The sequence below is a fragment of the Myripristis murdjan genome, chromosome 1, assembly GCF_902150065.1.
Source record: "Myripristis murdjan chromosome 1, fMyrMur1.1, whole genome shotgun sequence".
NCBI classification, from domain to species: domain Eukaryota; kingdom Metazoa; phylum Chordata; class Actinopteri; order Holocentriformes; family Holocentridae; genus Myripristis; species Myripristis murdjan.
This window is the reverse complement of record NC_043980.1, coordinates 9,044,276-9,060,229: the sequence shown is the minus strand read 5'-3', so window position 1 is coordinate 9,060,229 and position 15,954 is coordinate 9,044,276. Positions and strand designations below refer to the sequence as shown.

General features: G+C 40.6%; 1 protein-coding gene across 2 annotated transcripts in view; it reads right to left on the bottom strand.

Annotated features, from left to right (window-relative positions):
* The window catches only part of LOC115374225 (ras-related C3 botulinum toxin substrate 2-like), a 44,282-nt gene that overhangs the window by 15,075 nt on the left and 13,253 nt on the right, over nt 1-15,954 (bottom strand). For both annotated transcript variants that reach the window (XM_030073087.1, XM_030073163.1), the window contains exon 5: nt 3,848-4,007. In XM_030073087.1, the coding sequence (XP_029928947.1) occupies nt 3,848-4,007 (160 nt within the window). The remainder of the gene's footprint in view (nt 1-3,847; nt 4,008-15,954) is intronic.

Genomic DNA, 15,954 nt, shown 5'->3' with positions numbered 1-15,954 from the left:
AACATAGAAATAGCGACAGAAGAAGAAGAAAAAGAAGAAGACGACGAGGAAGAAGACTTCTTCGTCTGTTTTTCCGGCAGACCAGACGCCTATACGCGTACTGCTGCCCCCCGCGGCTGAGTGTCGCATTACATAAGAGAGTGGAATACGCCGAAACACGGGAACATGCCAAGTAACATGTAAACGGAATATTCCAGTTGCCGCGGCGCAGTTACCTTAACCGGAATATTGAGCCGAACCGGAATATGGTGTGCATGTAAACGTACTCATTGTAAATATATGTATAATTTATTTTCTAAAGAGTGATTTCATATTATCTAGGCCATAAGGCCCTGTTGTGTATTGTGTATTTGTTGCAAGGGGACACTTTTAGGGCGTTTTCACACCTGAAAGTCCGAACCAAGGTCCGAACCAAACTCCGTGATTCTGTTACATTGTAATACATTTGTTTTTTTTGGGTTTTTTTTTATAATTATTTTTATTGCTTTCATCGAGAGATAATACAATTACCAGCATACTATATACGTTTGTACTCAGAACACAATACAATTCCTACCAGTAACAGTATTCCTCTACTTCACAGGATCTTAGATCAGACTCACACTCACCCTCATACTCATGCCTTTACACATACACCCACACATTTACCCACATGAAGTAAGTACCTTCCTATACTCTCCACACTTCCACTCATCCACATAGCATTCAATTCCACACCTACACGTATACCATTCACCCTTCCCCAGACACACATAAACAGTTACACACATACAAACAATTACACACATACTTCCTTACACACTTGGTTCCCATTCTTTAGCCATCAAATCCAGTCTTAGCCGATATGTTTACAAGGCTTCATAGATGTCCTGCCATACCTTACTAAATTGTTGCCTTTTGTTCCGGTCTTCATACATTGATTTTTCTATGTTTAAATAATACTTCATTAATCCCTTCCATTCTTGTAGTGATGGGGCCTGTGTATCCTTCCAGTGCTTTAAAAGTAATTTTTTATACACCAAAGAGGAGAAAAGGACCTTCCATCCTATAGGGTATTTCAGATTGTCTGTCTTTTGGAAGATGCCATTCAGAGCTGTAAATCTAATTGTAATACATTTGGTCCGGTTGGTTTGGTTTCACACTGCAAATAGAGTAACGGACTTTACAAGACAAACATACATGGGAAATTTATTCTTCTCATTAGAGAACGCATCAACTCCCCATGCACTTCCGCGGCTCATTTTGTTTTGGTTACGCTGAGTTGTTGGGCTGGCCGGCCGGCATCTGACATCAGTATTACTTCCTGTTCACACAAAATGAATCGAGCGAGCCAGGGCCAGCTTTTGGCATAGGCCTAGGGCGCCATCTGTTGGAGGGGCGCCGCTAGCGGCCGGAGGGGCGCCGGCAGCGGTTGTTTACCGGCGGGATACCGGCAGGATTTTATCGGCGTCATAGGTAGAGTCGTCGGCGACATAGGTAAAGCCGGCACTGGAGCAAGCCATCTTTTTCCTGTTCTAATACTTTTGTTGGTATATTGCTACCAGCAGCATCAACTTAATGAGCAATACATCAGAGTAAATGCTATTCGCAAGATGAGCCTCCTCATCATGTGAAAACTTTATTGAGAGGAGGAGAAAACGGCATACAGTCCTGTGAGTTATGGCAATGTAATGTCTATTCCGGAGAGAAGGTGAGTGTGGGAAGATTTTTTTAAAAGATGAGCTGTCAGTAGTGATGTATTAACTTGTCTTTATAGTGCTATACATTTTACCCTGCGACACTTTTCATTCAGCATAATAACAGACACGACTAACGTTGCGCCTTGCGTGTCACAGCAGCGTTTAAGGTTAGCAGCTAAAGTTAGCTTGCCGTCGGAGACGCATAACCATGGTAACCAGCTGGTTAGCGTGGCGTGGAAGAAGAAAAAAACTTCCTGTCATTGATACGAAGGTCCGAACCATACAAACAGTTGTTTTCACACTGCAAAACGTCCGAACCATGGTTCGTTTGGTCCGGACCAAGACCACCTCTTTTGGTCGGACCAAATTTTGGTCCTTTGGTGCAGACTGTGGTCCGCGGCACCTTTCACACCTGTAATTTAGGTTTGGATCAAACTGAAAAGTCCGAAAGTCTGGACCAAACGAGATAGGTGTGAAAACACTATTAGATGTTTCACATCCTTCGTTCCTTCCTGTTGTTTACAAACTTGTGCTAAAGTTTTCTAGCTATATTGTCGGAACAAGTTGATAATTTTACAAAGATATCAGCTTGTACTAATATAAGTTGTTCATTGTTATGTGAACCTTCATTGCTCATTTAGAGACAATAATGGATGGCTCTTACTTGTTATTGAGTTTTGATTTGGAGAAAGGACATTTAATTGTACATCACTTTGAACGTGCATCCATTCCCTAATGACCGCAAAAAGATAAATCTGGGCTAGACGGTCAGATTGAAGAACATCATTGCAAGGAGATAGCCTACAAGAAAGTTGATGGTGATAAAGACTAACATTGTGGATAATTATTTTGGATGAGGAGGATAGTGACCGTTGCACTTTTTCATCACTGTAGGTAAGAGTTGCTCTTGTTTCTCCCCATATGGTAACTTAGCCTTGTTTCAGCAATAGACATTTTACAATAGTAAATTCAATCAGAGTCCTGGGCCTATATTGGACCGGCTTTTATTTGCTTCGGCCAACAACGGCCACTATAAGAGACCCGGCCGCTAATGAAATACATGCCACTGTTATAGTATTTTACGGTATTTACATGACTAGCCTAGCTGAATGTTGTTGGTCCTTTACATTTAATAAAATATAGGCCTATTTTCCTAGTAAACTGATGCATAAAAATGGTAAATGGGTGCATAAAAATCCACCAGAATGCAGGAAATTAAATGTAAGATGCTCTAAATTTCCAGGAGGAGGACCCCCTGACCCCCTGCTAAATGTGTACCCCCCAATGTCTAAGGGAAATTTGCACCCTTGTAAGGGTGGAAGGAAGCTTGAGGAAACTGCTTTTACATAACAGAGTAACTGAGATCAACTGGAGACAACTGAGTACTTTGATTTTCAAAAGTAGTTGGGGTGATTCTTTTGTGCATTTAACCGTCCTGATACCTCAAATTTAGTAACATTTTTTTTCCAACTGGGGCCAATTTGTTCCCAGCAATTTAAATTCCAGAAAATGATTAGAATACAAATTGTTTATGTGTCAGGTACTTTATGTCTTGCTGACTATCTAAATAACCCTTTAAATCAAACATCACTTCACCCACTCATCCCCTCTTATACATAAAAGTTCTTGATGGAATCATGTTTTTCCTTCCCAAATGTCACATGAACTATCAGTGGTTCTCATACAGGTATGATCATGTTCAGAGGGAGGTTTTTTGACGATTATTTTCAATATTTCTTTTATTTTTTTATACTGTTAAAACAGCCTGGGGTCAAACAGACCCTAAAGAAACAATGTGTACAGGACATTGAAAATATAGCATCACGTTAATGTTATGTCAACCCAGTCGTCCCCATTAAATTAAGAAAATTCAATAAAATATGAAACTACAAAATGATGTTGATTATGTATTTAGAGATGTTCAACACTGAATGGGGTAAAAGTGACTGCAAAGATAATAGGAGGGTTACCCTAAACTCCACCCCAACGCCTCCCTGGAACTTGGACAGTCCCTACCTCGGTCACAGGAGCCATTCTGGGGCACAAGAACTCAACAAAATCAAAACAAAAACGGGCTGGTTGCCCTGATGCAAGCAGCGGTTCCTCAGAAAAGGGCTCTGTGGGTTCCAGCGGTGGAAAATGAGTACTGCGAGCCCTGAGGGACTGACCTATCTCCTTAGCGAGAGCCAGGCCCTGAGGGTAGGTGATGGGTGCCAACTTCTTTTCCTTCAGCATCTCAATAGTCTCCTTGTCATCCCGCAGGTCCAGCTTGGTACCGACCAGGATGATGGGCGCGGCTTTGCGGTAGTGGCTCACTTCAGTGTACCACTGGTGGAGGAGAGGGTGAAGGGAACAAAAGGGGGAAGGGGTGCGAGGGTGGAGGAGTGAAGGGAGGCCATGAAGGGGACAGGGAGTGATGGATGCAGACGGAGAGAGAGAGGGTGAAGGGAGACGAGAGGAGAAGGCAGGAGGACGGGAGAGCAGGGCGAACAAATCAGCCTGGTGTCAAGAAACTTTGGCAGATGAATGTGACATCGTCACGCCGATTGACGGCGTGAGCTCCATAAATTTAAGTGCTGCAGCTCAGTATCAGTACACAGATAGAGCTTTGACAGTGCCACACAACTTGAATGGAGTGAAATGATCTTTCCCCATCAAATGAATGAATGAATGAATGCATGAATGAACTTTTTTTATATAGCACCTGTCGTGCACACAGTCCAGCTCAATGCGCTTAACAGTCTGATAAAAACGAAACACAAATTGAAAACCAGACAGAAACACACACAAAAAAATCACATTTCATTAAAGACTCACTAATAATAAACTGCAGTATCTCATAAAAGTGAGCACACCCCCCACATTTTTGCAAATATTTTATTATATCTTTTCATGGGACAACACTATAGAAATGAAACTTTGATATTACGTAAAGTAGTCAGTGTACAGTGTACAGATTTACTGTCCCCTGAAAATAACTCAACACACAGCCATTAATGTCTAAACAGCTGGCAACACAAGTGAGTACACCTCACAGTGACCATGTCCAAATTGTGCTCAAAGTGTCAAGATTTTGTGTGATCATCATTATTATCCAGCACTGCCTGAACCCTCTTGGACATGGGATTCACCAGAGCAGCACAGGTTGCTACTGGAATCCTCTTCCACTCCTCCATGATGACATCACGGAGCTGGTGGATGTTAGACACCTCGCCCCCCTCCACCTTCTGCTTGAAGATGCCCCACAGGTGCTCATTTGGGTTTAGGTCTGGACCTGCAGCTCCCCAGTGCCAGCCGCACTCATGCAGCCCCAGACCATGACGCTACCACCGCCATGCTTGACTGGAGGCAAGACACAGTTGTCGTTGTACTCCTCACCAGGGGGCCACCACACACGCTACCACAGGACATGGTTCCAGTACTGTTCCTGGACTGCTTGTCTTCAGCAAACTGTTTGCGGACTTTCTTGTGCATCAGCTTCAGAAGAGGCTTCCTTCTGGGACGACGGCCATGCAGACCAATTTGATGCAGTGTGTCACGTATGGTCTGAGCACTGACAGGCTGACCCCCCCCACCTCTTCCACCTCTGCAGCAAGGCTGGCAGCACTCATTCGTCTATTTTTTGAAGCTAACCTCTGGATATACTACGCTGATAGCTTCAATTGTGACACTTGACAACTTCCTCCAGTACACTGTTATGCCATTCGGATTGCGCAACGCTCCCGCTACATTCCAAGGTCTTATGCATTTAGTTTTGTCTGGAGTTGAAAATTGTGAAGCATACTTAGATGATGTGGTTGCATACTCCTCCACCTGGTCCGACCATTTGGAAACATTCTCTCTCATTTTCAGCCATCTCCGTGAGGCCTCTCTTACTTTAAACCTGGCAAAATGTGAATTTGGTAAGGCAACTGTAACATATCTGGGTAAGCAGGTGGGTTACAGGAAAAATCCAGTCAATACTTGATTACCCAGTTCCACAGTCAAAAAAAGCATTGCGTTGTTTTCTTGGTATGTGCGGGTATTACTGTGGTTTTTGCAAAAATTTTACTGATGTTGTGGCTCCTCGAACTAGTCTAGTTAGTCCTTTAAAGCCCTTTGTCTGGACTCCCGCTTGCCAGGCTGCTTTCGAGTCTGCGAAGGCTTTGCTATGTAGTACACCTGTCCTTGCTGCGCCCTGTTTCACACGGCCCTTCAAGCTGGCGTGTGGTGCAGGTGCTGTTCTGTTCCAGGAAGACGAGCAGTCCTTTGACCATCCTGTATGCTACTTTTCTAAAAAAGTTCAGTAAACACCAGCTAAACTATAGCACTATAGAAAAGGAAGCGCTTGCTTTGCTGCTGGCTTTACAGCATTTTGAGGTGTATCTTGGGTCCACTTCGTATCCAGTCCAAGTTTTCACGGGCCACAATCCACTTGTGTTTTTGTTGCAAATGTGCAACTCGAACCAGAGGCTGATGTGCTGGTCTTTGTTACTGCAAGATTTTAACTTTCATTTTTGTCATAAGAAAGGAACTGAACATATTACATGAGAAACACATGAGAAAGTTTGTGTTTAGAGCAGTACGGGTGAACTGCCTTTTTAGTTAACCTTTTTCTCCTGTTTTTGTTAAGACAGGGAGGTAAGTGATTGTTGTTTGGTTTTCTTTGTTAGGGTTAGAATTTGTTGCTTTTTAGTTAGAAGTGTTTTGTTTGTTATGTTGGCCTTAGTTCACCCTGAAGGAATAATTATCCTATTTTGAGCAGTATTTTCTCTCATTTTGTTAATAAAAATTGTTCGCTTTGAGAAACTGTCCTCCTGGCTACTTGGGACTTGGGGAGGATGGGGCCTTGCTCATGTTGTGTCTCAGTACCCCTAGACTGGGCGTAACACCAGGATTATAATACAACTGGGAATCTATTTTGTTAAAGGGGGCGAGGCCATTTAGAGCATTAAAAACTAATAATAAACCTTACAATCAATCATTAAAGATGCAGGGAGCCAGTGCGAGTTGTGTAAAATGTAAAATGTATGAGCAATATTTTTTAACGTATAGTGTTTTAATCTCACCGCTTTTAATCTATTTTTCAGTGTTCAAGTTTGACATTAATCACGATAACACTAATTCTATTATATTATGTTATTTAATTACAAAGTTTCTTGCCATTCTTTTAAAGTGAGAACTTTTGCTTTTGCCCTTTTTACAACATTCAGGTAGTTATTGATTTTTTTTCTAATTCGCTAATATCTTTTTCCCATCTTCCCAGAAACCAAGTGAATTTGCTCAGGTTTCAAAGGTTTATACAGTTGTATCTAGGACCAAATCAGTTGACCTGGGTCTGCAGATGAATGAAAGTCAAGAACATTCAGCCGGCAAGACAAGCACAGGGTCTGATGATATTAAGTCAGATTTTAGTTTTGTTTGGTTTTGTCAGTGTGTGTTCGTGCAACACACCAGCACACATCAGTTTATTAATTTGTGCTTTTAGCCTGCAGCCCCAGCACAGCACATCTGAGTGTCACTTTGCTGCCATATGGACTTGTTGTTGTTACCATAGCAGCTAACTGTAATCACTGCACTTTACATTTGACACTGCACTTGACATTTTACACTGCACTTTACATTTTATGCTGCACTACGCTGCACAAATGATCACGACCATCAGAGCGAGAGTCATTCTGTTGAATTCAAGATTGACAGGTGCTCCGGTCCATACCACCACTGGGGTCACGTCCTCTCTTTTTCACTGTCTCACTCCTCCTCTCTTTTACTCCATACTCATTTCTTATGTTTGCTCAGTTTCTCTAAATGTTCGCTCTGTTGCTCACCCACCCACGTGTACGCCTCCCCTCCCTCTACTTTCTCATTTGCTTTCTTTTCACACCTCCGATCTCCATTTTTTCCTCTCTTGCTCGAGCCCTTCCCTCTGATTGTTATCACAGTGACGGTGGTGTAATCTATATTATTTACTGTATGTATGTATACATGTTTTTTTTTTGTTGTTAATCAGTTTTCCTGGCTCAGTGAGGAAATGAGAAATGCTATCTGCTCAATAATCTTAACACAGCTTCAGATTCAGATAACATTCAGAGGCTGATGATATGACTGTCAGCTCTTTGATCGGCTAATCCAACCTGCTTCAGCGCACCAGTGTTGGACGGTGGATGCTGGGGTATTACCCGGGTATTAACTTTGAGATTTGCTGCCAGACACAAGGTTTATTCTTCCATTTTTTTAAATTTCTTGCCACATATACCTATCTCCTCATCTAGAAGCACCATTTAATTTAAAGTCATAGACTCCCAGTCTTCCCTGAGCCTCTCTCTCCCTCTGCTGCTTTATCTCTGTCTCTGCAGGACTGTAGGAAAAAAGAGAAATTTAAATGTAACCTGGATGCTGACATCATGTCATACTCACAGCCGTCTCAACTCTATTCATGTGGTAGCTTTGAAACTTCATATTTAGTTTCAGATAAATGAAATTATTCAGTCTTAGTGTGTCCCATGAAGACAGATGTGTGGCTCTTACTAGTCCCTAATGTATTTTTGCACATCCACAAGACGTAAAGGTGAATTTCCCCACATCCACTTGATTAAGTCCAACTGGAAACATGCAGTTACCTGCAGATACGTCATTTTACGTCCAAAAATGTCTTGCTCGGCCGGTTTTGTCGGTGTTACATCCGTTCTGTCACTATTCGGGGCGCAGCTCCTGAATTAGCCATGCACAGCCAGCATTTCAGTTTCCTGCTCGGTTTTGTTTCCCAGGGGAAGATGATTTCTTGAACACCGTGTCATGACAGTCACCAGTTTTGTCTTGCACCTCAGTTTTAGGCGGCTGCAGCACGGGCACGTGGAGGAGAGAGGCTGGATTTAGAGATGAGTTTGTGTGACATGAAGACTGTGTCATGATGACCAAATGAAATTGCATTTTGAATTGCTCAATAAAGCCTTGTTAAAATGCAAGAACATCCCCGGTCTGTTCTCTTGCATTCACTGTGACACTAATTTACTGCACTTTGTTTTTTTCTGTTTCTGTTTCTTTTTCTTTTCTTTTTTGTGATTAATTGTGCTGCAGTGCCTTAGTAACCAAAGTGGTGGATGTACTGTAATTACACACATCGTGCATTTTTTTTTCTTCTATGGAACTACATTGTGAGTCTTCTGGTGTAATTCAGTATAATACCATCTGATTGGCTTGGACAGCAGCTGAATAGATTGTGCAGCAATCTGGAGTCCATTGTGTCATCATGCATTGACTTCCTGTTGACTCGCCTGATAATTTGCTGCTCTTGTGCCACCCTGTCAATACGTATTTATCTGTGCACAGGAACAGCCAGCTAAACGTGACAATGGGAAGACAATGACAGGAGACAACAGACTGTTCTGCAAAAAGTTCTACCTGCTCACATGAATTGAAATTACTTGTAAAACTCCACACACACTTTGTTAATGTTTTTTTTTTTTTTTTTTTTTTTTTTTTTGCGAGGAAGGCCGTGCAGTTTGGTTTGCAACCAGTTCAGTTCCCTCAAATAACTGCAGGATAATTAAGATCCTTTGCATGGTGGAATGAAGATTTGTAGAAATCACTGTAGTTAAAATCCTAGTGTTAGACCATTTTAGAGTTAAGTGTTGAGTTTGTGGTGTTGATTCTGATACAGTGAACTCCGTGCCAGTGAGAAAACATATTAATGTGGACGTAACAGTACAGAGTTAACGGTATCCAACACCTGCGGTTGAGGTTTTCACATCCGGGCATTTGGCGAGGCACACCTCGTAGAAAATGAAACGGCAGCCATTTTCTTCCCCCGCGTACTCGCAATGAGAAGATACCACGCAACCGACAGGTGAGTATCACGTCGATATAGTTCACTGTTTGATTGATATGACATAAATGACATAAATCAAGGCACAAGAAACACACACACACACATATATATTTTCTACCCAGAGGTGGGTAGAGTAGCCAAACATTGTATTCAAGAGTATTGTTACTTTCGAACAATATTACTCACGTAAAAGTAACGTATTTTACATTAAAACTATTCTTAAAAGTACAGTTTACCCAAAAAGTTACTCGAGTAAATGTAACTCGTTACTACCCACCTCTGCTCAAGATTGTTTTACTTGTGAAGGAGTCCTGTATTCCATTAACACCTGAATTCTTCTTATATATCAGATTTCACATTATCATTTATTTATTTTTTCTTTTGTGGCCACAGTAAAACGGTAATTTGCGAATGATCAGTCTTGCATATCGCAATGATAAAAAAAAAAAAAAATAGTCACAAAATGACTTTCATTCCATAGTGTGCAAATTGTACTTGACTGCCATTTAATTGACTTATAATTTGTTAGATAACCAGAATATTGTATTTTTCAGTGCATTTGTTTGATAGGATACAAAGATACCGCAGTCATCATAAGAAGTGTGAAGAGCAATATGTTAACTTCCAGACCTGTCAGGCAGAAAGACATCTTCATATCCAACAGCTTCAGTTACAAAATGTATGTTTTTGTCCATCAGAGACCATTTGAGTGTAGTGAAAGTTGCACATTTTTGAATAGGTGATTTTAAAAAAAAAAAGAAAGAAAGAAAAATGACAGCTGAAGGACTATCTAAAAAATTTTTTAATTTTTCTTCAGGATCACGCTGAAGATTGCAAGATGCTAATTAAGGTGCAATACAAAGACCGCAAGAAATATATTAAATTACAAACTGCTTATTATGAAGAATTCATTTCTGAAGGTAATTGTCCCGATTTGTATATGACTAACCAGTAATTTTAACTGACTGGACTTTTTTTCTGATTTAAACAAAAAACCATGTGGTATTTTAACTCATCATTTAGTGAGAGAGAAGTTCTCCATCCTCGTGGACAAGATTTGTGTGGAAGATGATTCGGGAACCGAGGGGCATGAATCTGTGTTTGCAGACTTGGCCACACAGAATGGGATTTGCTTCATCATCCAGGACAGTGACAACAATGGTAAATTAACAACAAATAAATCTTTATATTCCATGGATGGACAGGGCTGTTGAGCATAGGTTTTTTTTGGCTGCTGTTTGTAGATTGTTCTAGCATGGTTGATTGCACAATCCTATCTACAATAATGCGGCAATGTTAAGTATTTATACACCTTTTTGTTTTAGAATCAGGTGCATCTGTGTCACCTCTATCCACACCACCATCCAAATCCACATTTGGTGGAAGTTTCCTGTCTATGTCCAGCGGTAGCAGTGACTGTGAAGCAAGACCACTCAAGCGAAATAAGTGATGAAGAGGCATCCCAAAGTTCTTCAGCCAGAGATGTAAGTTCATTATCTAACTAGTTCCTTGCTTTTGATGTATTAGTGCTCATTGCACGTCGCTTTGGATGAAAGCGTCTGCTAAATGAAATTGTAGAATCTGATTGCTAATTTAGATCATAGTTGTCACTTTGATTAATTTCATGCATTTGTTTTTTAAATGGCTATTGTGCAAAGTGTCAAAAGCTTGATGTTGTGCTCCCTCAAAAATGGATTTTTCTATCCTATCCTACCATCATCCCAACGTCTGAAATTACTTTGCTGCTCTTGTCTTGCATTAACACTGCTGTTATGATCCGTTTAGCTGATCAAGCAGATTCTACAGACAAAACCAGGAGGGACAACAGTGCTTGAGGAATATGAAGAGACTGAGACTCTCAGTGACAGTAGAAGAAGGCAGATGCTTAACATTCTTGCAGGACATATGGTTGAGACAGAAGGGTAAGTTTAAAATACAAGGGTTAGGTAGTTAACAGCTATTAAACTTATTTTGTTTTTAAACGATTGGGAATAACTACAATTTAGATACCGTAGGGCCTGATTACTGATGTTTTTTTCCTAGTAATGTTGAATTGTGAAAGGGTTAGAGTTTATGCTAGTTTTTTTGGACCGCCCTTAATATTCCAGGATTCTGGCCATATACTGTAGAACAACCACTATATTTTAAATAACCTTATATAGTAGCTTTTAAACAGCAGTAATAAAAAAATATATATAAAAAAAAACACATAACAGGGATAGTTAACCCAAAAATGCAAATAGTCATTAGCTACTCGCCCTTATTCTGATGGATTGATGGGTGAAGTTTTATGATCAACTGTGCACTCCTGGAGTTTAACAGGAACTTCATTTTTCAAGCAAATGCAATGTACGGTAACAGATTCATACGTCCAAAAAATACATAATAAATCCATAAAATGCCTCCATACTGCTCGTTCAAAGTAATCCAAGTGTCCTGTAGCTTACAAATGCCTTGAGTTAAGTTTTGTTTGATGTGCTGCATGTTTCTGCTTCAGGACACTTGAATTTGTTTGGGTTATTGGTATGGAGGAAATTTATGGTTTATGTATTTTTGGAACTTTTGAATCTCAGTTACTATTTGCTGCAGTTATTGGTCAAACAAAGTTCCAGGAAACTCAAGGAGTGCACAGATGATCAAAATACTTTCCCTGTCGTTCCGTAGGCATGAGGGTCAGTAGATAATGACTGAATTTTCATTTTCTCTCAACATCGCTGTCTTTGCTGCACATCCATGGTTCCCACGGATCCTTGAAAAATCTTAAAAGGCATTGAATTCATTGATCCAAAATCAAGGCCTCAATTGGCATTAAAATGTCTTAAATCAATATTTCAAAAGTCTTAAAAATGTTTACACATGGTAAGTAGGATTTTATAATTGTAATTAGCTTCAAATCTCAAAATAATTGCTACATTTTTTTTTATTTTTTTTTAAATAATTTACCAAACGCCTCTCGCAGTAACCTCCCGCAATCACTATAACAGAACCAAAAAAATCAGTGATGTGGTTGCGGCCAGCACTCTCAGAGCAGACTCACTTTATTCGTGTAGCTGTCACTTTACCTTGGACAACATGGGAAAGTGTAAGTTCAATGAAAATTGGCTGTCAAATCAACATTTTTCGGCATGGCTGAAATCGGTACCGGGAAATGTGTACGAGGCACGATGCATTTTGTGAAAGAAGTGTTTAAACTCGGCACGATGGGAATTAAGGCAGTGTAGTTGCACATGCAGAGTGCGAAACACAAAGCTTCAACATCAAGCTGCCAACAAATGCCAGGTATTTCGCAGTTCTATTCTACCGTCGTCTCTACCACGCCTCCACCCCCACCCACGTCATCAACAACCGGGACCGCAGCACCACAACTCCGGACAATTTTTGGTTGTACGCCTACACTGAAAGCAGAGGTACTGTGGTCGCTGAACACCGTAACAAAACACCAGTCCTACAAATCAAATGAGGGAGTTGGAGACTTATTTCGCGCCATGTTCCCCGACTCTGACATTGCCCGCACTTTTGCATGCAGTGCCGACAAGATGGCTTACATTAGCAAGTTTGGATTAGCCCCGTACATTTCTGAGGAGCTTGTTGCGGATGCTAACAAGGGCGCATTTGTTTTAATGTTCGACGAGAGCCTCAACCAGACCACGAAAACAAAACAACTGGATCTGCATGTCAGCTACTGGTGTGAAAAAAACAGTACCAAATCCTGACGTGTACTACGGTATACATTGATAAAGTAGCTGTTTTTCTCTATGAAAATAAAGTTTTGTTCTGCAAATTCATACAGCTCACAATTGAGATGTTTAGCCACTAAATTAATCAAAATCCTACAATAAAAAACATTTGAATTATGAAAATCATGCTTAACTCTCCTTTTCCCATAAAACGTGCTGATTTTGATGCCTTCCAGTTTGAAAAGAGTGGGAATGGGAAAATAGAAAGGCCACAACCACCAAATGTGATATCACTTTTTAAAACGGGCAATTTTAATTTTGTTTTCAATTTTCATTAACAATATTACAAATTCTATAACAGGCTGTAATGCTCATCTCTATGCAGACGATACAGTCCTATACTGTTCTGCCGATACTGCTCAATCTGCTGTTGAAACCCTTCAAAAGGCTTTTAACACACTTCAAGATGTTCTTTTCAAATTGAAATCATTACTAAATCCAAGCAAGACTAAATTTATGCTGTTTTCTCGTAGTGATGTTGATATCAACATACCACTGTGTATCACGACCCTGGACGGCCATAACATAGAGAGAGTCTCTCTATAAATATCTCGGCATTTCGCTGGACCAAAAACTTAATTTTAAGTTTCATATTGCCATGCTTGTTACCAAGCTGCGACAGAAAATAGGATATTTTTATAAAAATAGAGACAGCTTCCCTATGTCCTGCAGGAAGCGGGTAGTTGAGGCAGTATTCCTGTCTGTCCTGGATTACGGTGACGTCATTTATCGCCATGCATCTGCTTCCACCCTAAAATCCTTAGATGCTGTTTACCACTCAGCCTTAAGATTTATTACTGGTGACAGTTATTTTGTCCATCATTGTGTCTTGTACGATAAACTTGGCTGGACTTCCCTGTCTGTTAGATGGAATAGGCATTGGCTTGTTTTCATTTATAAAGCCCTTATTGGAAGGCTTCCTCATTATCTGAGCTCTCTACTGAGGTGGTCCAGTAGGAATTACTCCACACGCTCTTCCAATTTTTTGTTGCTCCAAGTACTGCGCCCACGTACTGAACTTGGAAAAACTGCTTTTAGCTTCTCTGCAGCTCACAGCTGGAACACTTTGCAATGTGACTTGAAACTTGAATCAGTTGTACACCTCAACCAGTTCAAATCTCTGATTGCTGATTATTTTACTCATAATTGTAACTGCTTTTAATTTTGTTCCTGTTTTATTCTGTTTTTATTCCCTGTTTTATTTTGTTTTAATCCCTGTTTTATTCTGTTTTTGTTATTGTATTGTAATTCTGTGTTGTTTTTATGGTTGTTGTACATTCGGCATCATTGTAAATGAGGGCTTGCTCTCAATGATTCTCCGAATCCAAATAAAGGTTGAATGAATGAATGAATGAAAAAAGCCACAGCTGTCCCCTCTCAGGAACATCAGGACTCATTAAAGTGGCATGTACAGTATGGGAGAGGTTAGCAAAAATAAAATGTGTACTACAGTACACAAAAATGACTAGCTGGGTCTCAGGAGTATAATTATAAAGGTTAAAGTTATGGCTGTTGTATTGGATCACATTGTATTGTACAAGTGCTGTTTATATTGTTGGTTCTTCAGCTTTAACTTGTGTCAAATGATGTTGTTATTGATACCTTCCATCCGTTACAAAGATAAGATGCTGTATTACAGTTTATTAAATCTTTATCCAGTATGATTTTTATATATGCTTCATGTGCTTCATCATTGTTTATTCTCAGGAAGGTGCCAGGGACCTGGATAGGTGTAAGTTGTTGTCTGTCTCCATGGACAGCCCAAACGTTAATTGGAAGTTCCTGGAGCTACTGCAGCAAGAACAGGCACAGCAGTATGGGGGCGCTCAACTAATTGTAGTAGGAAGCCGTGGCCTCCACACCTTACATAATGCTTGCAAAGGCGGCATTGTCATGTGGCAACTGGACAAGGTTCTGAGGGCCATGCACACACTCTTCCATAATACACCTGCAAGGAGGGAGGACTTCACAGTTCTTACCAAAACCACACAATTTCCACTGCCATTCTGTGGCCACCAGTGGCTTGTGAACCTACCAGCTGTGGAGAGGGCTTTAGAGGTATGGCCTTCAGTGACCATGGACATGGATGCAGTCAGGACCAAGAGGCTACCAAATCACCCTTGAAGCGGCACAGAAAGCGGCACAGAAAGATCCTCTCATCATAGCAAAACTTCACTTCTACATGTCTGTCATCAGGACCTTCAAACCCTTCCTGACCACTTACCAGACAGATCAGCCAATGATGCCATTCCTTGTGAACGATTTGGCAGACTTGATGAAGGTAATTATATTCTACTACTGAGCTTTGTTTGTATTTCTGATTTAATACATATATACCTGACATGACATTGATATTATACCAAGAAGCAAAGCAGTGTTTACATATTGACACATTGTCAAGTCAATATGGTTGTAATTATTTGGGTTACATTTTTATCTTTTCTGTTCAGTGTATTTTGCGGCGTTTCATCAAGAGGGAGGTCCTTCAGGACATCAGTCCACTCCAGTTAGCCAGACTAGACGTAGGTCACAAAAAGAATTGGGTCTATCCTAAGGAAGTGAATAGTGGCTTTAGTGCAGAATCAACCCTGAAGGTAGTGTATCAAGTTATTGTTTAAAATATTACCAGGACCCAGAAAATGGATTTCCTAGTTTTTACAAAGGTTACTGTCATTATCCCTGTCAGGAACTCCAAAGACAGGAAAAGATAGGAGAACTCACAGTCCCAGAG